At 42.7% G+C, this 27,209-nt stretch overlaps 1 protein-coding gene across 11 annotated transcripts in view; it reads right to left on the bottom strand.

Annotated features, from left to right (window-relative positions):
- Window positions 1-27,209, bottom strand: part of PREX2 (phosphatidylinositol-3,4,5-trisphosphate dependent Rac exchange factor 2) — a 328,942-nt gene that overhangs the window by 108,035 nt on the left and 193,698 nt on the right. For 7 of the 11 annotated variants that reach the window (XR_012157169.1, XM_073330905.1, XM_073330907.1 and 4 more), the window contains 3 exons: window positions 14,312-14,353; window positions 4,558-4,775; window positions 950-1,052 (listed from right to left, as the gene is read on the bottom strand). Coding sequence is in view for 9 of the 11 variants with exons in the window: in XM_073330905.1 (XP_073187006.1) it covers window positions 950-1,052; window positions 4,558-4,775; window positions 14,312-14,353 (363 nt within the window). In the remaining 2 variants the exon portion in view is untranslated. Of the gene's footprint in view, window positions 1-949; window positions 1,053-4,557; window positions 4,776-14,311; window positions 14,354-21,026; window positions 21,089-26,895; window positions 27,169-27,209 lie in introns of those variants that run through there. The other 4 variants (XR_012157170.1, XM_073330910.1, XM_073330911.1 and 1 more) reach the window with 3 other exon arrangements.

Below are 27,209 nucleotides of genomic sequence, written 5' to 3' on the forward strand. Positions count from 1 at the left end.
CACCAGCAGCTCTGCAAATGTGAACCCTGGCAACACTCATGGCTGTAAGGTGGTACTTGAATTCTGGGAGTGCTGACACCCTCTCTCACTAGTACCTTTGGGGTCTTTTTACTGTAAAAGTTACCTTGTGTGATCTCTATCCCCAGGGCAGTATTTGTTTGGAAAGCTTGAAGTTAATCAGACACACTTTTCCCCATGCTGAGTTATGAGACTTTGGAAAAGCATGTTTTCATTCACTGTGCCAAATTCACAGCAGGATCTGAACATCAAGAGGGCGGTGCAGAGGCACAAAAAGGCTGTAACCTCTCCTCCACCAGGAATCAGCAGTCAGTCAGTGCATCCCCAAGAGTAGCGTGGCCATGGGGGATGCTCTGATTCAGCACATTTCAGTAGCCTGTACCAGCAGGGCTCAGAGGACACTTCTTGACAATGTAAAGCTGTCCCTGACTGACAGAACCCTGGAGGAAATACCATCTGCCTCTTCTCACTCAGAAGTCAATCGCCTTTTCTAGCACCAGGCTTCTCACCGATGATGTGTCACTGATGATGTAGATGTGAACAATTTCTAATGTTCTTCTGTCCTCTCATAACTTCTTTTACACACTGCTCCTCAGTGAAAACTAGCTCTTCTGGACATTTTTTCTGGAATGGTCACTTATCCAGTGGCTTCAGTGAGACCACCAATCGTTTACTGAGGCTTGTGACCAGCTGCCAGATAATAATTACTTTTCATCGTGACTGACCTTTGCTGGATATCAGGCGATCTAGTGAGGAAAGGCTCTGTTATTCCATTCCCAGCCCCCTGGCCCATGTCATTCCCAAATTAAGACATTTGCCCATGAGCTGAGATGCTCCAGAAGAGAAAAACATTGTATCACTTTAAACATATCTAACATGCGACTGTTTGTTTGTAGAACAATAAATCTCATAAATATACTTCCTTACTTACTTGCAACTAGTGGTTCTGGTTCTGACTGTCTAAAATAAAAAGTAACTTTTTCCAGGTCAAACAAAGCAACCAATGTATCTTCTAGCATGGCTTGTTCATCAGTCTGGAAAAAGGAAAAAAAAATCTCTTCTCAAATAAATATTATGTGATGTTAGCATGATGTTTCCATACTGGAAATCATATAGAGCATGAGCATCAAAAATAACTGTAGAAAGTTACACCCTGCTTCACTGAACTATTAATCTAACTAACTTTCATGAATACCAGATGATGGATTTGTTTTTATTGGGTTTCCACTCCCTCTTCTACTGGCAAAAAAATTATTATTAAAATTGAAATTAGAACTGAAATTATTAAGCTATTTTGCACATACAGCCAGTTAATTTACAGCTACCATTTAATCAAACTGCATTTTTAGTTATGTATGTAAATGAGCAAGCTTACAATGTATATGACACTAAGCCTAGATTTTCAAAATTCTTCTAGTTATTGTGATGCATTGTGTTTTAAAATAGCACCCTGTAACCCCCTTACTCATCATTTGTATATGGTTGTGATATTTCATACAAGGAATTCCTTGCAAGGTGTCATATAAAAGGTCATGAGTGGCTGAAAATCACTGTTCTGTCAAAATATGGGTATCGTTATTAAGGCTATGATTTGGTCATGGAGGTCGTGGAAGACATGGAATCCATGACTTCTGCAAACCTCCGTAACTTCAGTCCGCAGTGGCTGGGAGCTGCAGGGTACCCCCACCTCCTGTGGTGGCTGGGAGCTGCGGGGTAGCCTGCTGCCTGGAGTGGCAGGGGTCCCCTGCAGTTCCCCAGCTGCCATGGGCAGGGGGGAATCCCCAGAGCTCCCCAGTCTTCATGGGTGCTGGGAACCTCCGGAGTGCCCCAGTCCCCACGGGCGGCGGGGAATCCCCAGAGCTCCCCAGTCCCCGCAGGCGGTGGGGAATCCCCTGGAGCTCCCCAGTCCCCATGGGGGTGGGGGCCGCTCCCATGCAGTTCCCCTGCTTCCACGGAGGGCGGGAACCACCAGAGCTCCCCAGTCCTTGCAGGCAGAGGGGATCCCCAGCAGCTCCTCAGCCACCACTGCTGACGGGGGAATCCCCCGGAGCTCCCCAGTCCTCATGGGGGAGGGGGCTCCCACGCAGCTCCCCAGCCTCCGTGGGGGGGATTCCCCTAGAGCAACCCAGTCCCCTCCGGCAGGCAGGAAATTCCCTGCAGCTCCCTAGCTGCCACAAGCGGCAGGGGAACCCCCGCAGCTCCGCCGCCTGGTTGGGGAAATCCCCCAGACCTCCTGAGTCCCCAGGGAATCCCCCGCAGCTCCCCAGCTGGGGGTCCCTCCCAGCTCCCAACCATGGGGCTGGGGTCACAGCTCCCAGCCACAGCAGGGCAAGGTGCTCAACCCTCCTTCGTCCCTGTTTTGTCATGGACATTTTTAGTAAAAATCAGGGACAGGGACTATCTAGGGACTATCAGGGACTAACTAGCCCAGATAGTGGGCTAGATTTTCAAAAGTTCCAGTTTATGTGCTTGAGGGGAACTTTTTGTGCCAGCAGTTGAATGGGCAGCTCAAATGTGGGTGAAAATGGGAGAGTAATTTTCACCGTAACCTACCCAATTGTGGATGCAAATCAAGTAGCTAGATATGTCAATGTTCTGATTGGCACCTGTACTTCATTTTTGCAGGCTCAGATTTTGTGAACTCTCAAACCAAAATGATGGAAAATCTTTCCCCTTTGAAAATCAAGTCTCGTATCTCATTACAACTTCAAAAAGTAAATTATAAACCTTTCAAGATATTTTATTGGATCTCTGCTAACAAGGGAAGTATTCACCAACAAATATAGATAGCCTGGAAGTAAATACTTAGAGCAGTCACAGCAGAGTCAATACTCAGTTAAAATAATTCATATTATCGTCCCTTCTATGCTAAACTATCAAGCAGACAAATGTAAACCTGATGTATATTTAATTCTTTCTGCAAGCACTGAAACAGTTAATAAATGAACAACAAAACAGACGGCAATAAACATAATCCCTATAACATGAGAATTAGCTGAATGTTACTGATTTACACAGACGGGAAAAAACAATTTTCCCTGTTCCATGAACTAAAATAGTATTTCCCATGTATTTATGAAGAAGGGATTCTGCCTGCAACATTTTACCTAATGGTTCAATTTATTAACCCCCTGGAGAGAAGGCAATTTTTATCACCAGAGTAATCCGAATACCATTCAACCACATGGGAAATCTTTACAAAATTGTTCATTCTTTATTGAAATCCAGATGTAATCAGTATAACTGCCCTCACAAGCCCTTGTTTAAAGTAACATGGATCATCTGTATCCTGAATGCTTGGTTAGAAAATACTGAAAAAGTTGTTCTTAAAGACTTTTCCCTGAAGTGATGAATGTTATTACTGAACTAACTCAGCACTCCTTTTTTGTGCACAAAAAAAAACTTTACAAAACTGACTAATGTTAATTTTAATTTAAAATTGCATAATTGGAACAATTCATCCTGACTATTATTACCAGTATATGAGTACACGAAAATAACATTTAAATAATGTGGGATTTTAATTACACAGGAGCAATCTCTTGAGCCTTGAAGCAAAATCCACAAGTTATGGTGTACCTGTGGTAATGGTTACCTTGTGACAGAATTACAACATCTAAGAAGGTGGTAAAACACAACTGCAAATACAGAGGACACTATATTAAAAGGTCTCAAGCTTTCACAATAAGAAGTTAGAGATTGACTCTCCAAACCAGTAGGCCCAATCCTCAGGACCAGCCATTTGGCACCTAGCAGCTCAGGGGAGGAGTGACTGCAGAGGACATTGCAAAAACAGCTTTCCAGCTCCCTGATCATCAGACTACCAGATACCAGTCTAGTCTGCTAAGTGACTTAAAGTAGCCTCAGGGATTCATGCAGGCAGCCAGGGATTACTAGAATGAGGGGGTGCTTTGGCTATGACCCTTTTTTCTCAGCCATGACCCTTTTGCCAAGGGCAGTGGGAAGGGTGGCAAACGAGCAATAATGGTCTACCTGTGGATTCCCTGCTGAATTCCTACTGACTGGTTACATCAACTTTCAGTTTGGTTTGTGCCACCTTGGCGGCAAAGCAGCCCCAGCGAGACTGAAGATTTAGCCCTTAGAATTGAATTACCAAGGGAAAGTGGGGATTTTCTGTTAAAAATAGGTAATGAGTATTGTATTTTCCTTATATTGCTAATTACAGTGACTGAAGCTATGGTGATCACCTCATACATACTTATTGTTAAGAGGGGAAATTGCTGTGTGGTGTCTAATGGCAAATTGGATTTTTTAATCGCTACTATTATGTGTTCCTCATACACCTTCTCAGTATCTAGTACCTTGAAACAGAAACATAACATTATGTTTGTGAGCAACATTATTAATTTCCCATATCAGTAATTATTTGAACCGCAAACTTCCTGAATAGCAGCTAATAAAGTACATGAGCTAAACACAAAGGCTGCAAGATACTGTAAACATAATGCACCTTGCTTCGTGCTGCCCTTATTCAGCACTGTCATATTGACTCATGTGGTTACTGCATGAGATTCTTACCAGGTTAGGTGACAGCAATGACTGGAAGTGAAGGAGGACACCTGCATTAGCTATCTGTTCCAACCACCTTCTGCTGGCCTCTTGAGTCTCCATTTCATACTCTTTGCTGTTGTCAAACATCTGATTTAAGGCAGCCATTAGTTGCTCTGAAAAAGCACAGACTGTGGCCACCAGACTTTGGCAGAAGACCATGTCTCGTCTGAGCTGTATCTCACTATCTGTGAGGGGAAGACCAGAAGAGGAAAAGCAAGAAAAATGGGAGAATAAATTAACAGTAAAGTAACTGTAGCAAGTTTTTATTTTGTTTTAAGCAAAGAGCCTTTGTTTTCTGGAAAAATAAAATCTCACATCACAAAAAAACCTTAAATAAGAGATTTTACCCCTTATATGAAAAAATTCAAAACAAATTAAATGAGTTGTGTGAAAATAGTTAAATATGCTTTACGTACAAACTGGTTTAAAATTCACAATCCATTGAATAGTCATTAAAATGTCCCAATTTAGAAATCAAACTTTGGTAAGCAATTTACTTTCTGAGTCATAGAATCATAGAATCATAGAATCATAGAATATCAGGGTTGGAAGGGACCCCAGAAGGTCATCTAGTCCAACCCCCTGCTCGAAGCAGGACCAATTCCCAGTTAAATCATCCCAGCCAGGGCTTTGTCAAGCCTGACCTTAAAAACCTCTAAGGAAGGAGATTCTACCACCTCCCTAGGTAACGCATTCCAGTGTTTCACCACCCTCTTAGTGAAAAAGTTTTTCCTAATATCCAATCTAAACCTCCCCCACTGCAACTTGAGACCATTACTCCTCGTTCTGTCATCTGCTACCATTGAGAACAGTCTAGAGCCATCCTCTTTGGAACCCCCTTTCAGGTAGTTGAAAGCAGCTATCAAATCCCCCCTCATTCTTCTCTTCTGCAGGCTAAACAATCCCAGCTCCCTCAGCCTCTCCTCATAACTCATGTGTTCCAGACCCCTAATCATTTTTGTTGCCCTTCGCTGGACTCTCTCCAATTTATCCACATCCTTCTTGAAGTGTGGGGCCCAAAACTGCACACAGTACTCCAGATGAGGCCTCACCAATGTCGAATAGAGGGGAACGATCACGTCCCTCGATCTGCTCGCTATGCCCCTACTTATACATCCCAAAATGCCATTGGCCTTCTTGGCAACAAGGGCACACTGCTGACTCATATCCAGCTTCTCGTCCACTGTAACCCCTAGGTCCTTTTCTGCAGAACTGCTGCCTAGCCATTCGGTCCCTAGTCTGTAGCTGTGCATTGGGTTCTTCCGTCCTAAGTGCAGGACCCTGCACTTATCCTTATTGAACCTCATCAGATTCCTTTTGGCCCAATCTTCCAATTGGTCTAGGTCCTTCTGTATCCTATCCCTCCCCTCCAGCGTATCTACCACTCCTCCCAGTTTAGTATCATCCGCAAATTTGCTGAGAGTGCAATCCACACCATCCTCCAGATCATTTATGAAGATATTGAATAAAACCGGCCCCAGGACCGACCCTTGGGGCACTCCACTTGATACCGGCTGCCAACTAGACATGGAGCCATTGATCACTACCCGTTGAGCCCGACAATTTAGCCAGCTTTCTACCCACCTTATAGTGCATTCATCCAGCCCATACTTCCTTAACTTGCTGACAAGAATACTGTGGGAGACCGTGTCAAAAGCTTTGCTAAAGTCAAGAAACAATACATCCACTGCTTTCCCTTCATCCACAGAACCAGTAATCTCATCATAAAAGGCGATTAGATTAGTCAGGCATGACCTTCCCTTGGTGAATCCATGCTGGCTGTTCCTGATCACTTTCCTCTCATGCAAGTGCTTCAGGATTGATTCTTTGAGGACCTGCTCCATGATTTTTCCAGGGACTGAGGTGAGGCTGACTGGCCTGTAGTTCCCAGGATCTTCCTTCTTCCCTTTTTTAAAGATTGGCGCTACATTAGCCTTTTTCCAGTCATCCGGGACTTCCCCGGTTCGCCACGAGTTTTCAAAGATAATGGCCAGTGGCTCTGCAATCACAGCCGCCAATTCCTTCAGCACTCTCGGATGCAACTCGTCCGGCCCCATGGACTTGTGCACGTCCAGCTTTTCTAAATAGTCCCTAACCGCCTCTATCTCCACAGAGGGCTGGCCATCTCTTCCGCATTTTGTGATGCCCAGCGCAGCAGTCTGGGAGCTGACCTTGTTAGTGAAAACAGAGGCAAAAAAAGCATTGAGTACATTAGCTTTTTCCACATCCTCTGTCACTAGGTTGCCTCCCTCATTCAGTAAGGGGCCCACACATTCCTTGGCTTTCTTCTTGTTGCCAACATACCTGAAGAAACCCTTCTTGTTACTCTTGACATCTCTGGCTAGCTGCAGCTCCAGGTGCGATTTGGCCCTCCTGATAACATTCCTACATGCCCGAGCAATATTTTTATACTCTTCCCTGGTCATATGTCCAACCTTCCACTTCTTGTAAGCTTCTTTTTTATGTTTAAGATCCGCTAGGATTTCACCATTAAGCCAAGTTGGTCGCCTGCCATATTTACTATTCTTTCGACTCATCGGGATGGTTTGTCCCTGTAACCTCAACAGGGATTCCTTGAAATACAGCCAGCTCTCCTGGACTCCTTTCCCCTTCAAGTTAGTCCCCCAGGGGATCCTGGCCATCCGTTCCCTGAGGGAGTCGAAGTCTGCTTTCCTGAAGTCCAGGGTCCGTATCCTGCTGCTTACCTTTGTTCCCTGCGTCAGGATCCTGAACTCAACCAACTCATGGTCACTGCCTCCCAGATTCCCATCCACTTTTGCTTCCCCCACTAATTCTACCCGGTTTGTGAGCAGCAGGTCAAGAAAAGCACCCCCCCTAGTTGGCTCCTCTAGCACTTGCGCCAGGAAATTGTCCCCTACGCTTTCCAAAAACTTCCTGGATTGTCTATGCACCGCTGTATTGCTCTCCCAGCAGATATCAGGAAAATTAAAGTCACCCATGAGAATCAGGGCATGCGATCTAGTAGCTTCCGTGAGCTGCCGGAAGAAAGCCTCATCCACCTCATCCCCCTGGTCCGGTGGTCGATAGCAGACTCCCACCACTACATCACTCTTGTTGCACACACTTCTAAACTTAATCCAGAGACACTCAGGTTTTTCTGCAGTTTCGTACCGGAGCTCTGAGCAGTCATACTGCTCCCTTACATACAGTGCTAAATGTCAGTAATGTTACTTTGGGTAGCTCATATTCCAAGCTTTGGAATTAGAGTAATAAACTCAGTAGAGTAAGTGTTGCCTTTAGCTTAATGAATCTTTAATTAAAGTCTTAATTTAAATGCCACAATGTAATTTCCTTTCCAATACACAGGTTTTGTAGATGTCTCTGACTCTTTCCAGAGTCATAGTTCTGACCTATAAAATGTCCATCTCTCTCTCTCCTCGCCGCCCTCTCCCCCCCCTTCCCTCCCCCCCGTCCCTCTTTCTGTCTGGTGGCAATTTCTCTTCTGCTCATAGGTCCTTCTTCTACAGACTCCAATAAAGAGTCATTTTTCAACCCTCTGCCTGGTTCTTTTTTTGCTCATCATCATTCTATCTTTAATCCTTACCAAGCTCATTGTGATATCACTCAACTGTAAATATCTTTCAGCCTTTAATGTCTCCTCTCCTGTCTTTTTCTGCTCTCTGCTTGTCACAACTAGATTGTATCCAAACCAGAACTAGCACCTAAAACAAACCCTGCTCCACATGGCAGCACCATTGCTTTGAAACACCTGCCTTGCTGCCTGAGCTCTGACTGGTTAGGGGGTGTGTCAAGGGGAAGAACTGGCTTCTCGCTCCATCCCCAAGAAAGCTGATTGGTTATTCTACCCATGTCCAATATCCTATTATCAGCCCTCTTGCCATTACAGGATGGAGATGCTACTCCAGAGGAGAATCTGCCCTTCCGCAAGTTTGGGACAGTTATAGATGGTTATAGGTCAGTTGGACAGCTCTTGGCCTATCAGTTGGAGGAGACTGCATGATGTGAGCTGCAGACAGGGGTCACATGATGTTGCTGCTGGACCTCAGCAGGCCCAACCACAACCCAAACATAAGGGCTGTGAGACTGGCCTAGAGAGAAGGTGGGACCAGAGGTGTAACCAGGGCAGCCAGCAGGGACTGAGTGACTGCAGGCAAGGGAAGATCCAGTTGCTTGGAGAAGCCCTGACTAGTACTCCACCTATAATGTCAGACCCTTGGGGATGACAGGAGGAATAGAAACTGGCTGGTGTGAGCTCATCCTTTATAGAAACATTGGCCATCAATCCAATGGGAAAGAGGTGTCCCTAACCTGGGACCGAGGTTGGTGATACACTTGGGCATGTTTGGTTACCAATGGAGTAATACCTCTTTTATCATAGAATCATAGAATATCAGGGTTGGAAGGGACCTCAGAAGTTCATCTAGTCCAACCCCCTGCTCAAAGCAGGACCAATCCCCAATTAAATCATCCCAGCCAGGGCTTTGTCAAGCTGGGCCTTAAAAACCTCTAAGGAAGGAGATTCTACCACCTTCCTAGGTAACCCATTCCAGTGCTTAGAATCATAGAATCATAGAATATCAGGGTTGGAAGGGACCCCAGAAGGTCATCTAGTCCAACCCCCTGCTCAAAGCAGGACCAATTCCCAGTTAAATCATCCCAGCCAGGGCTTTGTCAAGCCTGACCTTAAAAACCTCTAAGGAAGGAGATTCTACCACCTCCCTAGGTAACGCATTCCAGTGTTTCACCACCCTCTTAGTGAAAAAGTTTTTCCTAATATCCAATCTAAACCTCCCCCACTGCAACTTGAGACCATTACTCCTCGTTCTGTCATCTGCTACCATTGAGAACAGTCTAGAGCCATCCTCTTTGGAACCCCCTTTCAGGTAGTTGAAAGCAGCTATCAAATCCCCCCTCATTCTTCTCTTCTGCAGGTTAAACAATCCCAGCTCCCTCAGCCTCTCCTCATAACTCATGTGTTCCAGTCCCCTGATCATTTTTGTTGCCCTTCGCTGGACTCTCTCCAATTTATCCACATCCTTCTTGAAGTGTGGGGCCCAAAACTGGACACAGTACTCCAGATGAGGCCTCACCAATGTCGAATAGAGGGGAATGATCACGTCCCTCGATCTGCTCGCTATGCCCCTACTTATACATCCCAAAATGCCATTGGCCTTCTTGGCAACAAGGGCACACTGCTGACTCATATCCAGCTTCTCGTCCACTGTCACCCCTAGGTCCTTTTCCGCAGAACTGCTGCCTAGCCATTCAGTCCCTAGTCTGTAGCTGTGCATTGGGTTCTTCCGTCCTAAGTGCAGGACCCTGCACTTATCCTTATTGAACCTCATCAGATTTCTTTTGGCCCAATCCTCCAATTTGTCTAGGTCTTTCTGTATCCTATCCCTCCCCTCCAGCGTATCTACCACTCCTCCCAGTTTAGTATCATCCGCAAATTTGCTGAGAGTGCAATCCACACCATCCTCCAGATCATTTATGAAGATATTGAACAAAACTGGCCCCAGGACCGACCCTTGGGGTACTCCACTTGATACCGGCTGCCAACTAGATATGGAGCCATTGATCACTACCCGTTGAGCCCGACAATCTAGCCAGCTTTCTACCCACCTTGTAGTGCATTCATCCAGCCCATACTTCCTTAACTTGCTGACAAGAATACTGTGGGAGACCGTGTCAAAAGCTTTGCTAAAGTCAAGAAACAATACATCCACTGCTTTCCCTTCATCCACAGAACCAGTAATCTCATCATAAAAGGCGATTAGATTAGTCAGGCATGACCTTCCCTTGGTGAATCCATGCTGGCTGTTCCTGATCACTTTCCTCTCATGCAAGTGCTTCAGGATTGATTCTTTGAGGACCTGCTCCATGATTTTTCCAGGGACTGAAGTGAGGCTGACTGGCCTGTAGTTCTCAGAATCCTCCTTCTTCCCTTTTTTAAAGATTGGCACTACATTAGCCTTTTTCCAGTCATCCGGGACTTCCCCGGTTCGCCACGAGTTTTCAAAGATAATGGCCAATGGCTCTGCAATCACAGCCGCCAATTCCTTCAGCACTCTCGGATGCAACTCGTCTGGCCCCATGGACTTGTGCACGTCCAGCTTTTCTAAATAGTCCCTAACCACCTCTATCTCCACAGAGGGCTGGCCATCTCTTCCCCATTTTGTGATGCCCAGAGCAGCAGTCTGGGAGCTGACCTTGTTAGTGAAAACAGAGGCAAAAAAAGCATTGAGTACATTAGCTTTTTCCACATCCTCTGTCACTAGGTTGCCTCCCTCATTCAGTAAGGGGCCCACACATTCCTTGGCTTTCTTCTTGTTGCCAACATACCTGAAGAAACCCTTCTTGTTACTCTTGACATCTCTGGCTAGCTGCAGCTCCAGGTGCGATTTGGCCCTCCTGATATCATTCCTACATGCCCGAGCAATATTTTTATACTCTTCCCTGGTCATATGTCCAACCTTCCACTTCTTGTAAGCTTCTTTTTTATGTTTAAGATCCGCTAGGATTTCACCATTAAGCCAAGCTGGTCGCCTGCCATATTTACTATTCTTTTGACTCATTGGGATGGTTTGTCCCTGTAACCTCAACAGGGATTCCTTGAAATACAGCCAGCTCTCCTGGACTCCTTTCCCCTTCAAGTTAGTCCCCCAGGGGATCCTGGCCATCCGTTCCCTGAGGGAGTCGAAGTCTGCTTTCCTGAAGTCCAGGGTCCGTATCCTGCTGCTTACCTTGCTTCACCACCCTCCTAGTGAAAAAGTTTTTCCTAATATCCTAATATTTTATTAGCATCTCGAGTTTATTGCATTGAGGCTTGGTGCATAATTCCTGTGGTAATTGACTACATGGGACTCTCAAATTGTTCCTTTTATTAACACTACAGCTCCATTCATGAAGGCTGATAAAGGTGTTGGGATATAGCTGTGTGTTGTAATTCTTCCTGCTTACTGACTTCACAAAGGTAGAAGAAGGGTTCTCCACCCCAGAGGAAAAGGGTGTGAATTTGAGACAGCCTAGCAAAATGGTGAGCCCCCTATTGCAATCAACCCCACCTTTTGGGGTGTTCAAAATCCAGATCTTAATTTTGTGGCTCAGGACCTTTCAGTTTTAACAAGGTAAAAGTTGAGGGGCATGGTTCTCCACTGACTCACACCTTGGTAGTCATTACACCTGTGAGAAGTGAATGCAAAGTGACTGTAAAATATTTTTTCTGATTTGGTAGTTTTATACCCATTTTGCTCTTATATCAATGACTGCATATGTGTAGGACAATGGTGAATTTGGCCCACTGTGAACAGACAGGATCCCTATTCTGTTTTCAATAAAGTAAAACCACAGTGGGTTAGTATCCAAACTTGTCCCCATTCTGTGGCTTTCCCTTTTCCATTAACTGAAATAACAGTACAGAAAACTCAGTCTGAAGTTGGCTTTTTCCTGAGGTTTCTCCCTGCAGGGCCTCTCCATCTTTGCTCCTAGTTCTCCCTCTCTCACAGAGAGGCTCAAACCCTTTTATATCTCTGGGATGGAACTATAGGACTCACCTGACCAGGTAACCAGTAAAAATAATTCCACATCTTTAGGAATAACCCTGAATCCTAACAACTTCTTAACAAAATATGTGCTTCCCATGGGCAACAGGAGCCCCCTCAGCATAACTCCATCCTCTCTATCTTCCTTCTTAACTCAAACTTCACATTTGCTTCCACTGTCTCTAACCTTGGAAACATCTTTGACCATGAGTTTGCTTTCTTTCCCCTACCTGTCTATAAGGACTTTTAGAATACTGTCCACAAGTGTTACTGCTTCTTTACACCATTTCTAATTAAATCATTATCCGAGCCTTTATGTTTTCTGATCTTGATTACTGTAACGTCCTTCCTATGACCTCTACAAGTTCTATTCTTCAGAATCCAACATATGTAGAAAATGCTGCTGCTATTCTTTTTTCTCATAGAGAAATACAATCATCTCCCCCATGCTCAGATAATCCCTCTGGTTCCCCAGTTCACATAACAATCTAACAGGCCTTCCTGATTTTTAACACCGAACATATATTTGCACCCATATGGATCTTGTTCTCTCTACATTCCCCACTGAGCTATCTCCATTTGTCTAGCAGCAGCTGATTCACTGTGCTTTCATAGATCCTTCACTCCTGCAATGCCTGCCTTCTGATGCAGCCTTCCTGTATCACCAAAACCCCACATTTTCAAATTTGTCTAACATATTTTAACACTGTGTTTAATATTGAACTTAATAGCATTTTGTGATAGTTTTTATGAGAGACTCTATAAAAACTAAAGTTGTAGAATCTGTAAAATGATGCAAGCCCTGCAATTATTCTTTTATAAAATTAAACTTTTATTTTTTTCAGCCTTATAAGAAAGTAAAACTAAATATTTCTTTCTTTCAGAAAGCTCTCTGGCCTCTTTGGGGATTATGTGTTCTTTAAAGATTGCAACAGAATATTACCAAAGAAAGATTTCAGCCAGTCACATATCAGAAAAATCAAATGTTTTCTTCTCACAAACGATACTGAATTTCTTATAGACATTATGGGCATGGGTTCATAAAAGGGCCTCAGCTTGACCTCCCATTTTACAGCCTCCATTAATTGTGGGCACAAATTATAACATGTAGACATCTGATTTGCATATACAGTCTTATAGCTAGGTGTCTATTTGCTATCATTTGTGCCTTCCGTTAATTGTATCTGCAAAATAGGAGTTTTTAAAATCATGCCCTTCAGGTGTCCAGTTATGTCACTCCTTCTCTGCACTGGCCACTCCATTTAAAACTTTTGTACAATTATTAATAATTATAAGCCCAAACTTTAAAAGAAAGGACCTTTACTTTTCTTTTATTTAATGCTGTGGTTTGTCTAAATTGTATAACAGGAATACATTTGCACGGTGTTGGAGTATGGTAACAATAATTGGCTTTTTATAGTCAAATGTCTCTGCTTCACTTGCGATTTAACCATCTGCAAAAGCTGCAGATTGCCTTGTACACTCTTCTGCCATGAGCATTCTCTCCTAAATATTGAATGCCCCTTTACTCATTATTTTGTAAATACGTTTGCATATTTCATGTTGTTACCAATGTGTGAAACTGTGGCAAAGTAGTCCATGGAAAATGCAGGCCATTGCCAGAAAGCAGGGTGATAATTTTTTAAAATCCATCATATTCTGAAGAATTAGGTTAAAAAAGAGAAGGGACAGGGATAGGCAGGAAAGACGAGAACAACAAGGAAACTAGGGCCAGGGGAAGCTGGAGACAGAGAGGAAAGAAAAGGAAAGGGAGAAAGGAAATGATGGAAAATTAAGATAGGTACAGAAAAGCAGAGGAGAAAAGATAGCAAAAATATTGTGTACCAGTTCAGTGCTTTGGCAGCCACTTCACCTGCTGAGATCCAAAATAAGTGAGGGATGTTATTTTGAAAACCAAACATAAATATTTAGTTTGTATTGTCTCTCACTTACTAGAGTTTTCATTTAAAATTGCCATTGCCTTCGGGAACGCTTAGTGTACATAGTAAGGGTAAAACTTCACATTCCAAGTTGTGGTCAATGGATTTGGGATCTTCCCTTCCTCTATTCTTCCCTTCCACTTACCCCTTCTCTGGGTTCATAACACAAATATAAAACATCTGTGAAGAGACATTCTAGTGCTTCAAAAAGAAAACAAAAAACCAAACCTCAGACTGAAACTAGCCCATTAAAAGTACCTGTATATTCAAGGAGTGCCAAATGTACCCTTGTCTTCACCTCTGGAAAAAAAACACACACAAAGTTTTAGGACATAGTCAAAAATATCCCCTATATCATAATGCATATGCAGATTCTGATTTTACAGTAATCAGACAGCGTAATCAGATTAATTTTCCATGACAGTTAACTTAATTTTACATCTCACTTGATGAGAAAATTAGTCATATTCTAAGTCTCTGATCCTGTAAAGAGAACCATGTCGGTAGAACTCCTGTGCTTGTGTGGAACCCCAGACACAAGGATCCCACATACCAGCACTGCGCAGAGGCACAGGTCCATCCACGCAAAGGCAGCTGCAGGGTCAGTCTATATTGCTATTCACTTAACACCCCAAACCCTTTGAACACAGAATTCCAGCTCATTTCAGTTCTGCTCACAGAAGACGAGCCCTATTTTAATCATTTCCTCCATTTTATTCTTAAATCTCAAAATCAATGTTCACATGTTGTATATCAATACATCATGAGAAATCTATCTCTGGAGCATTTTCATTCCATTGCAATCTCAGTTTTAGGGATTTTGGTTTTGTTTTGTTATACAAAAATTTAGTATGAGTTAAATATTTTTATGACCTGCAGCAAGGCAACACAGTAAGAAAACTTTTAAACTTTTCATAACTGTTTAAATTATGTTGTGCTTTTAGTAAACAACAATAATTATGGTCAAGTAATGTCAAAAGTACATTGAGTAATGCAGGCCCAAAATTTGAGCTAACATTTGCATTTTTAAAATTTTATTTTATAGTCTGAAGTATGTAGCAGTGTTGAGGCTATTTCTTGCAGCTCATTACAGATGGGATTTGTTGAATCTCTGAATTCAAAAGCATTTAAAGTTTCTATAAATAATGTTCTCCTGCTTATGTTAGAATTACAGGCTGCAACAACTTTCCCTTATCCTCTTTATTATAATCTATCTCTGCTTCATAATGTTTCTCTAGGCAAGAAAAACTTTCAGTTTATTTGTATAGCAAATTATTTACTTTGGATCAGAAGAGAACCTCAGATGGTTTCTGTGTCAGCCTTTTATTAGTCAGATAGAGTACATTGTGTGTGGCACAAAAAACAACATATGATATGAGGAGAAACCACTTACATGCTATTGTAAAAATTGCTTTCAAGTTTGCTCTCCTTAAAAATTGAGTTTTTAATTTACCCATCTTTTCTACTACTTTTCTACTGTCTTAGTACAGTACAGAACTATCAGTCACATAGGTAAACATGATTTGCTGGGGGAAGAGTCAACATGGTTTTGTAAACGGAAGTCATGCCTCACCAATCTACTAGCACTCTTTGGTGGAATCAACAAGCATGTAGACAAGGGTAATCCAATTGGTACGGTGTAGCTGGATTTTCAGAAAGCCTTTGACAAGGTCCCTCACCAAAGGCTCTTAAGGAAACTAAGTAGCCATGGAATAAGGGAGAACATCCCTGATTAATCAGTATCTGGTTGAAAGATTGGAAACAAAGGGTAGGAACAAATAGTCAGTTTTCACAATGGAGAGCAGTGAAGAGCAGGCTCACCCAAGGATCTATGCTGGGACCTGTGCTGTTCAACATATTCATTAATGATCTGGAAAAGGAGAGGAATGGTGAAGTGGCAAAGTTTGCAGACAATACAAAATTATTAAAGATAGTTAAGTCCAAAGCAGACTGCAAGAAGTTACAGAGGGATCTCACAAAACTTGGTGACTGGGCAACAAAATGGCAGATGAAATTCAATGTTGATAAGGGCAAAGCACATTGGAAAAAATAATCTCAACTATACATATACAATTATGGGTTCTAAATTAGCTATTACCACCCCAATAAAAAGATCTCAGAGTCACCATGGATAGTTTGCAGAAAAATTCTGCTCAATGCGCAGCAGCAGTCAAAAAGGCTAACAGTATGTTTGGAACTATTAGGAAAGGAATAGAAAATAAGACAGAAAATATCATAAAGCTACTATATAAATCCCTGGTGTGCCCACACCTTGAATACTGCATCCAATTCTTGTCACCATATCTCGAAAAGGATATAGTGGAACTGGAAAAATTTCAGAGAAGGACAATAAAGATAAACGGGGGTATGGAATGGCTTAAAAAAAGAGATGACAAAGTGGGGGATATTATAGAGGTCTCTAAAATCATAAATGGTGTGGAAAAAGTGATTAGAAAAGTATTATTTACCCTTTCACACAATACAAAACCCAGGGGTTACCCAGTTAAATTAATAGGCAGCAGGTTTAATACAAACAAGAGAAAGTACCTTTTCACACAACTAAGCTGTGGAATGGATTACCATGAGATGTTGTGATGGCCAAAAGTATATCTGGGTTCAAAAAAGAACTGGATACATTTATGAAGGATAGGTCCATCAATGTCTATTAGCCATGATGGTCAGGGATGAAACCCCACACTTGGGCCGATACTAAACCTTTGACTACCAGAAGCCAGGAGTGGAAGACAGGGGTAGATCATGCCACAATTGCTTTGTTCTGTATGCTCGCCCATACCAGAGTTTATGGAGCACTGTCAGAGATAGGGAAATGGGTAAGATGGACCATAGTCTGACACAGTATGGCAGCTCTTATGTTCTTATGTCTTGATAATTCCCACTCTTATGAGCTGGGTGAAACCTTGTTATGGGTTGAGATTGATAGGTGTTAACTCACCCTCTAATTAACATAAATTTAAGCCTAAGCCCCCACTTAAGACAAATGGTGTGTGTGAACCTGCCCAAGAGCTTTTGCATGAGTATTGTGTTGGGTAGAGAGAGATCACCCACAAACCGAGAACAGACAAGAACAGAGAGAGGAAGAGGCAGGAAAGCTCCTGGTGATCTGTAACAAGGACTGATCCCTGTTCATTTGCTGAAAGTTTCTGACAAGCAGCAAATTGTAAAAAAGGGAATGGCAGCTGTGAAATATGAGCCAGTGGACCCGGTATTAAAAAAGACTATAAGGGGGAAGGGATGAAGGTGAACTCCAAGAGCTTCTACTTAGTGGTGGATTAGCCACTGGGTCAACAGGGCCTATGCCTAGGGGCCCTGGCCACCTGGGGGCTCCCGGAAAATGGGCACCCCCACACCCCGACCTGCTTTGCCTGCCCAGTGCTTCTGCCGAAGAGCAGGGTCAGGGTGCTGGGCAGGCAAAGCAGGGCAAGCCCCCGCGCCCCGACCCCTTTTCCCCAGCAGGAGCGGCGTGGGGTCGGTGTGGGGGGTGGGACGGGACTGCACGTAGAAGCTATAAGGAGGGGACCCTGCTTGCTCTGGCCCAGGGGCCCCAAAAAACTCTAATCCACCCCTGCTTCAACTGGGCTTGTTCCAGCTTAAATGGGTAGCAGCAGAAAAATCTAAGTCAAGACCTTCTGGTTAGGAATTAGGAGTTGTTGAATCGGACTGGGCCCAACAGGTTTTACTGCACTGGTCCAAGGCGAGATTGATTCTGGGAGAAAACGACCAATTAAACAGCCACCTCACCAGTTACCAGGAGCAAAAAGGGATGAGGCACATCAGACGTTTAAAAAAGGGTTCCAGAGGTGATACTGGCAAGTACAGGCAGGTGAGCCTAACTTCAGTACTGGGAAAACTGGTTGAAACTACAGTATAGTAAAAATCAAAATGGTCAGACACATAGATGAACATAATTTGTTGGGGAAGAGTCAACATGGTTTTTGGAAAGGGAAACCATACCTCATGAATCTACTAGAATTCTTTGAGAGGATCAACAAGCATGTAGACAAGGGGGATCCAGTGTACTTAAATTTTCAGAAAGCCTTTGACAAGGTCCCGCATCAAAGGCTCTCAAGCAAAGTAAGCTGTCATGGGATAAGAGTGAAGGTCCTCTCAAGGACTGGTAACTGGTTAAAAGAGGAAACAAACAGTAGGAATAAATGGTCAGTTTTCAGAATGGAGAGAGGTAAATAGTGGTGTCCCCCAAAGGTCTGTACTGGGTCCAGTCCTATTTAACATATTCATAACTGATCTGGAAAAAGGGATAAATAGTGAGCTGGCAAAATTTGCAGATGATACAAAACTACTCAAGATATTTAAGTCCCAGGCAGACTGTAAAGAGCTACAAAAGGATCTTTCAAAACTGGATGACTGGGCAACAAAATGGCAGATGAAATTAAATGTTGATAAATGCAAAGTAATGCACATTGGAAAACATAATCCCAAATATACATATAAAATGATGGAGTCTAAGTTAACTGTTACCACTCAAGAAAGAGATCTTGGAGTCATTGTGGACAATTTTCTGAAAACATCCACTCAATATGTATCAGCAGTCAAAAAAAGTGAACAGAATGTTGGGAATCATTAAGAAAGTGATAGATAATAAAACAGAAAATATCATATTGCCACTATACAAATCCATGGTACGCCCACATCTTGAATACTGCGTGCAGATGTGGTCACCCCATCTCAAAAAAGATACATTGGAATTGGAAAAGGTTCAGAAAAGGGCAACAAAAATGATCAGGGGTATGGAAGAGCTGCCATATGAGGAGAGATTAATAAGACTGGGACTTTTCAGCTTGGAAAAAAGATGACTAAGGGGGAATATGATTGACATCTATAAAATGCATGAGTGGTGTGGAGAAAGTAAATAAGGAAGTGTTATTTACTCCTTCTCATAACACAATAACCATGGGTCACCAAATGAAATTAATAGGCAGCAGGTTTAAAACAAACAAAAGGAAGTATTTTTTCACACACTGCACAATCAACCTGTGGATCTCTTTGCCAGAGGATGTTGTGAAGGCCAAGATTATAACAGGGTTCATAAAAGAACTAGATAAGTTCCTGGAGGATAGGTCCACCAATAGCTATTAGTCAGGATGGAAAGGAATGGTGTCCCTAGCCTCTGTTTGCCAGAAGCTGGGAATGGGCAATGGGGGATGGATCACTTGATGATCTCCTGATCTGTTCATTCCTCTTGGGGCACCTGGCTTTGGCCACTGTCAGAAGACGAGATACTGGGCTAGATCGACCTTTGGTTTGACCCAGTATGGCCATTCTTATGTTACGTTCTTAGACCACTAAGGCAATGTACCAGGAAGGCTATTTGAGTCTTCAATGAGTCCTTGGGCCTTACCCATAGTTATGGTTAAGAAAAAGGATGGCAGCACCAAATTCTATGTGGATTTATAGAAAATTGAATGAGGTCAATTTAAACCATTCTTATCCATTACCTCCAATAGATGATACTCTGGATGTTGTAGCAGGTGTAATCTGGTTTTCCACGCAGGACCTTATAAGTGGCTACTGGCAAGTGGGAGTGTATCCAAAAGATGGGGGAAATGCTTTCACAGGGTGATACTTGTGGCAATTTAAAGTGATCTGTGAGGCTAATAGAAAGGGTATTACCTGGCATGCTCCTTTCAGCCTGTCTGTTATACCTAGATGATATCCTGGTGCCTGCTAAAACATTTGAACAGGAACTAAAGAATTTACAAATGGTCTTTGATAAGCTGAAGGCAGCCTTTTTGAAATGGAGCCCAAAGAAATGTGAGTTGTTGCAAAAAGGTAATGTACCCTGGGCACATAATTAGTGAGGAGGGAATCTTCACCGACAAAAAGAAAACTGAGGCTGTATAGAGCTGGTCAACTCTCCAGACACTCTCAGATGTGCAGTGTTTTAAAGGGCTATGGCTCCCTTTACAGACGATTCACTTGTGGGTTTGCCAATATTGCAAAAACACTGCATAGGTTAAGTGAAAAAGGGAAAACATTTCAGCGGTCAGCAGTGTGTGATGAAGCATTTCCAGGGTTGAAAGGCTCTGGTGATTGAACTGTTGTGGCCTACCCATGATTTAAACCTCCTTTCACATTGGACACAGATGCTAATGCTTTCAATTTGGGGCAGTATTAACATAAGAACACAAGTGACCTGAGAGATCGTAGCTTATTATTACAAAAGTCTACGTTTTTCTGAAATAATTGCATCCCTAAACAGAACTCCTAGCTCTCATTAAAATCGATAGAACATTTTAATCATGATTTGTATGGGAGGAAGTTTATGGTCAAGACAGTTCATGCTTCCCTGCAATGGCTCTATAGATTCAGAAATCCTGAGACAGGCTTGCCAGATTGTGGGAGAAACTGCAGTGCTATGATTTCACAACCACATGTAGGCCTGGCCATAAGTATGGCCATGGCCATAAGCTGAGGTTTTGTCCAGATGGCCTTGTTGCAAAGCTAATTGCAAACACTGCCCCAAACAGGAGCACAAAGGAATTAGGCCATGTCTATGTTCCAAACTTTGGATGACATAAGCTACATTGGTGTAAAGCTGCCACAGTTACTCCATTGCTCCTGCATGTGCATACTTGGCTGTTTGCATCAGCGCTTTGCATACTCACAAGAAACACTCGTGTCAAGACAAAATGTGGTGTGCCATGGGTAGGTATCCCAGTGTGCCAAGAGCCACCCTCCAGTGCAATGCCTTTTGGGGGATTTTCGCAATATGTTGTGGAGCAGAAATGAGTCGTGCAGGGAACTTTGGGATTTAGGGGGACAAGTAGCCATCATTCAACTTTCTCTATCCCAATCCCGTAATTTTTACTACTGTATTTTAAATCCCACAAACCCATGTGACACTTTTTGCTGCCCACCATCTGACAGGAGCATGGAGCCAGTACAGCTCTGCACTACTGACATGAACATGGCACAGGACTATCGGTCCTCCAGTATTTGCAGTCACAGAAGTACCTCAACAACAGCGCACATGATGATTTCTTTGAGGACAGATTGCTAAAAGACACAAAGAAAATCAATTCAAGATTGTTGGTGGCATTCTTGGAGCAGTTGCATACAGTGGAGCATCACTTCTGGACCCGAGAAACAAGCACTGTCAGGTGGGATCACATTGTAATGCAGGTCTGAGACAACAGTGACTGCAGAACTTTTGGATGTAAAAAGCCACCTTCCTGCATCTATGTCCCAAACTCAACCCTGCCCCCCAGTGCTGGGACATGAGAATGAGACCTGCGCATTGACAGTCGAGAAGCGAGTGGCAGTCACAATATGGAAGCTTGCAATGCCAGATTGCTCCTGGTCAGTGGGAAGTCATTTTGCAGTTGGAAAATTCACAGGAGAAGCTGTTGCCATGCAAGTGTGCAAGGCCATCAATAGCATCCTGCTGTGCAAGACTGCGATACTAGGCAATGTGCAGGGCATTGTGCATGGATTTGCAGCTACGGAGTTCTTGAACTGTGGTGAGATGACAGACGGCACTGTGACAGGGTGGTGCACTCACCACTAGGATGGCACCTCCACCTGATCGTTTTGAGGAATAGCTCAGCAAGTCAATGCCCCTCCCACAGTTGCATTCTGTCTCTCCGTCTCTCTCTCTCTCTCTGGTCTGCAGTCCCTCTCTCACTCCAGGAACCGCAGCGTCCTCTTCATAACTCAGCCCTCTAGCCAGTCACTCAGTGTGTTTCCCCCTTCTGGGGTACCAAAGTCTTCCTTCAGCAGTCCTAGGCAATTTTCCCATTCATTGCCTTATAGTGCCACTCCCTCAGTGGCTGGCAGGGGAACCCGGGCCCGCCCTCTACTCTGGGTTCTGGCTCAGGGACCCTCTATCCAGAAGTCAAAGTCTGTTCCCGTCTACACCTGACTGCTTTTCCCTGAGTCCTTCCCTACCTTCCTGGCCACCCCCCTTCTCTGGGTTTTCCAGCCCAAACACACCTCTCCTCTCCTCTCCCAGAGAGTGACTGCAGCCCCCATCTGTTGCCAGTTTCCTGGTTTTATAGGCCTCGCCTCTTCCTTCCCAGCTGAGCCTGCTTGCAATCAATCCCTGCCCCCTGGCGCTTCCTCCAGGTGCAGCTTGTGGAGTTAACAGGTCTACCTGGCATCTTAACCCCTTCCAGTCCTGTGTGGGGTGAACACCATACCAAAGGCACATTTCCCTGTTGTGGCACCAGCCCACCTTGCAACACAGTACATCAATAGACAGGGCTATACTTCTATGGTTACTCAAATTTTGGTAGATCATCAGAGATGCTTTACCGATATCAATGTGGGTTACTCAGGGAAGATGCATAACACTTGCATGTTTAAGAACACAGGACTATTCAGACAGCTGCAAGCCAGGACATTCTTTCCTGTCCAGTAGATTACTGTTGGCAATCTTGAAAAGCCAATAGTGATCCTGGGTGATCCAGCCTATCTTTTGCTTCCCTGGCTCATGAAGCCATATACTGGCCATCCTGACAATGCCAAGGAAAGATTCAACTACTGTCTCAGCAGGTGCAGAATGACAAGTGAATGTGCTTTCAGTAGACTGAAGGGGTGTTGGAAATGTTTGTTTATTAGATTCCATCTCACTGAGAAAAAGATCCCAATGGTTGCAGCTGCCTGTGGTGTCCTGCATAATATCTGTGAAGCAAGCTGGAAAGAGCAAAGGTGGAGCAGTTGCCTGCTGACTTTGAATAGCCAGACACAAGGGCCACCACAAGAATTCACCATGGAGCTATGCTGCTCAGGGAGGTCCTGAAAGGGCACTTATCCATCAACATAGTAATGTGCTGTGCTGGACAGTGCTCTACCAGGTCCTGAAGTTTGGGGAGTTGGTAGGAACAGTTTAGTGCTTGGTATACATTTATGAATATCACATTGTCTCTTTTAATGAACCTATGAATTATGTGGTGCTTATTGTACATTTATAATTATGTGTTTTGCACTGAAACCTATAGTCCTGTGGTCCTGTTCAATTACAATTAATGTGTGCTTTCAGTAGAACCAGGCATTTTGCTGCATCTGTTATGAAGCAATAAAGATGAAATTTCCAAAAGTAAAAAATGATTGTGTAACAAAAACAGTGCAAAAATAATGTGCAATTAAAAAACAATACAGAGCAAACTTGGAACAGAACTTTAAAAATAGAACACTAGAAAACATGTGTGTCCATTTCAGCCAATTTCAGCCAAACAAACACCAACTATGGTTCTCACAGTTCAGTGTATGTGAAGCTGTAGTTTTACTTACTGTCCACCCATGTGGAGTGGTGAAGGAAGGGTTGTGGTCCATGATGACACATAGAAAGTTGTGGGGGCGGGGAAATGTAGGGAGCTGCTAAAATGAAGTTCCCCATTGACTGTAAAGGAAGGTGAGCACATGACTGTTGGACCTGTAGGTTAGCAAGATACTTCAGCATTTGTGTTTGTTGCCTGAAAAGCCTCATTATGTCCCAGTACATTTGCCTCTCTGACTCCTGGGCCCAGAAACTTTTGGTGTCAGAATCAATGATCTTCCGATTTTTTCCTGGATATCTAGTCACCAACTCCAAGTGAACAATGCAAAAACAGAACTCAATCTTTTCTCATAGACCTTTCTCAGTCCTTCCCCTTTTCATCTCTGTAGAAAACTCTACAGACCATTGAGGACCCTAATAATGCACCCTTACTGTTATATTCAATTTCTTTCTCTACTTTCCACCACATCCAGGCTATTAAGCCCTGTCACATTTTCCTTAATAATACTGTAAAATGTCCCTCCCTCTCCAGACTTCTTGCTAACATCCTGGCTCCTATCTGAGTCATCTGACCTGAACTATTGCAACTTCCTTCTCTCTGGGTTGGCTGATTCTTATGGTATGGCCCTCATGTCCATCTAACATGCTGCAGCTAAATTAATCCTCTTTTTCTGCCTCTTTGATAATGTTATTCCCTTAATCCCTGCATTGGCTTCTGACCTCTTCCACATCAAATTCAAACTCTTCATCTTCAGGCATCTGCACAGGTCAGCTACTGCTCACAATTTGTCTCATCTGCTACTCCCTGGTCTGACAACTTGGTACGTCTAGCCACTTTCTCCCACAAATGAGTCGTCACCTTTTCTTGAGCCAATTACCTAGGGTCTAGTAATATCCTTCTTGAACCTGTGCCTCATTCAGCCTCACATTCCTCCTAAAAATTCCCTCCATTTATTAGCCTTTCAAGGCTGACTTATACTGCCAGATTTTCCCCTCTTCTAGTTAACCATATTATAGGATAAAAGTTTCTATAGTAAGAGATTTTGACTGTAGCCCATAGGGCTAGCCTGCTAGCTTGCTATATTATATATCCTGTTTTCTCTTTATTGGTTTGATTCTATTATTTTGGATTATATTTTTGTATTGAATAATTTCAGTAGACATTGCTCCATTATATTTGGCTGTAACGCAAAGAACCTACAGACCTGTATCCTGTATGATTAGCTAGAGCAAGTTAGCATGAGTGCTTGTAACCTTTGGCATAGGTAAATGGCCTACTGGTTACACTTTTAGACTTTGAAGAATTAAATGTGTTTACTAAAATTCTGAGACATACCAGTAACCACAATGTACACCACAAGAACATGGAAATAACGGTTCAGGCCAAAGGTAACAGGTTTCAGGAATGAGATATATATCACTAGCCTATAGAGTAAGTGTACCCGAAGACTTATGTGGGTGAGGAAATAAGATTTGGGCATGGAAGGTTGGGCACTGACATGAATATTGAGGATAGTGCCAAAACCCTCTAAGAGGGCAAACCACCATGTGGAGTTTCGTTCTTTTAGTTCCTATTTTGTTTAGCTACCAGCTTAGATTTTGCAGTATAGCTTAGATACTCTACATTTAAGCCTTCTCTCCACCATCTCAGCACTGAGGAACCTGGATGATTGGACTCATTTGGCATGCCAGAGACAAGGCTGGTCCTTTGTCTCCCATCACCAGGTCACCAAGAAAGGGTATAAGTATGCTAGCCTAAAGTAGCTTTTGTAAGGAATGATACCATAGGTACCCATAGAACTGTATTATTTCTTTTTGATTCTATGGTTTGGAGCTTTGATGACTTTTTCCTTTATTTTAATAAAAATCTCTAAAGCTTGGCTTTGTCCTCAACATGAGTGTTCTTGCCACACACCCCAAGAGTCCTTACGAATTATTGAACTCTCTACATTCTCTAATTCTGTGATCTGATTTCAGGATAAGAACCTGATTATCTCCTAGTCAGATCACTCGTGAGCCTATAATAAACCAGACCTCTATAAATCAGGTCAACAATAATTTTTTTTATTTACTTCCCAGGAAAATATTTTAATAAAATCTGAGTGCATATTCATGAATATTTTTGACGTGTTCACCCAATTCCAATAGTAATAATAAAATTGACAGACTATAAAGACCATCCTGAAGGTATTAAGAATTTCTCTTTTCTTCCTATTTATTACACAACAGAAATTAAAAAACAATGCAATGTAAAAGTTAAACATGACTTTTGTGGGGTTCCTATATCTCCATCTGCTTTAAATAGTGAATCATTCTAATTTAATATAGCGTGGTATTCAAGGCAATAGAACTATCAACAAGAAAATACAACCACTTCTGAGATTTCTATTAAAATCTAAGCACTGGAGTCAGTTTTCAACAAATGGATTCACTTATTTAACATCAATAATGGTTAAACAAGTTTTCAACCACTAGAGCATCATTCACCACTAAACAACATTTCTTTAGGTGGTAACCAAAGAGGGTTTGTGGGCTTCCTCAGCTACTTACCACAAAACCTAAATCTGACTCAAGAGACAAATATCCTCGTTTCTCCCTATTAAATATAGTCACTTAACTTCTGCTTATGTAGAAATATGAAGATTCACCTACTTACAACTGAAATTCTATTGAACACACTCATTTAAAGAGTACACTAATGGCCTAACAAAGAATGGACTTTCAACCAGCCACACAGAGCGCAAATATAAAACATTTTAAAACACTAAATAGAAAAACCATGAATAATTTTTTAATTGACTGACTCCTGTATTTTGTGCCTGATCATTGAAATACAGATCTGGGAGAAAGTTCAATTCACCTTTTGGCTTGAAATAATTTTTGTCTTAAAATGAAAAATATAAAAATGAGTTAGGGACCAATTTCTGTTCTTTCAGAATCAGACAAATAAAAGAGCAAAAGGGAGGTTAAGTAACTTTAAATTCGCTGATCAAACCTCATATTAGTTTCAGTCAGAAATAGAACTGCAGGCTGGCTAGTCTGTCTGTAAATATCTTGATCATTTGTGGAGACAACAAATGGCATGAAATTCAGAGGCACAGCACAAAACTTGCAGCCCAGGGGAAGGGACTTTGAAAGTTGCTTCAAGCCTGCTTTGTGCTCTCCTGATCCTGTGCTACTTGAGAGCTGGAGACACCAACATCACAACTTAGACAGGCTCTCAGGTCTGTATAAGTAACAGCAGCTTCCCCAGGCCACTGTCGGAAGACAGGATACTGGTCTAGATGGACCTTTGGTCTGACCCAGTATGGCCATTCTTATGTTCTTATGGTTTTTAAAGTTTATATTTATAAAGCATATCACAAATTATTTTTGTAGTCTGAAATTGAGCAGTTTCATCATGGGATGTCATGGAAATTAGCCAATAAAATGAAGCTGCTAAATGTACTCACAAAATAATTTTAACCTTGGACTGAAGCAATCTACAGCTGGCTTTGGTTCCCACAAAGAGATGCATGTTGCAATATTCCAGTGCATAGTTTTATAAATCCCTTAAGCTTCTCTTTTCCATTGCTTCTTTATCAAACAGTACACTCAAAAAGGCAGGTCCTGCAAAGTGCTGAGCATGTCCTGTGAAATGCACACTCACATTCTATCAGGCCTGTTATGCTCCCTTTGAACATTAGCGTTCCTATTGAATTCAGTGGGAACAGAATCAGGACCACTAACTACAATAGGTGTTGGAATCACTCGGCATCTTCATCTAAGGGTCCGAATTCCCCTGGTGCCCGTTACTCAGACAATACAATATTTGCTTTTGCTTCTCACGCTTCTGCTGGCACCTCTCCTTAGCTACCCCCTGAAATATTATTTCAATTAGGTATTCTCAGATTTTGTCAT

The sequence above is a fragment of the Lepidochelys kempii genome, chromosome 2 (genome assembly GCF_965140265.1).
Source record: "Lepidochelys kempii isolate rLepKem1 chromosome 2, rLepKem1.hap2, whole genome shotgun sequence".
In the NCBI taxonomy this organism is placed as follows: Eukaryota; Metazoa; Chordata; order Testudines; family Cheloniidae; genus Lepidochelys; species Lepidochelys kempii.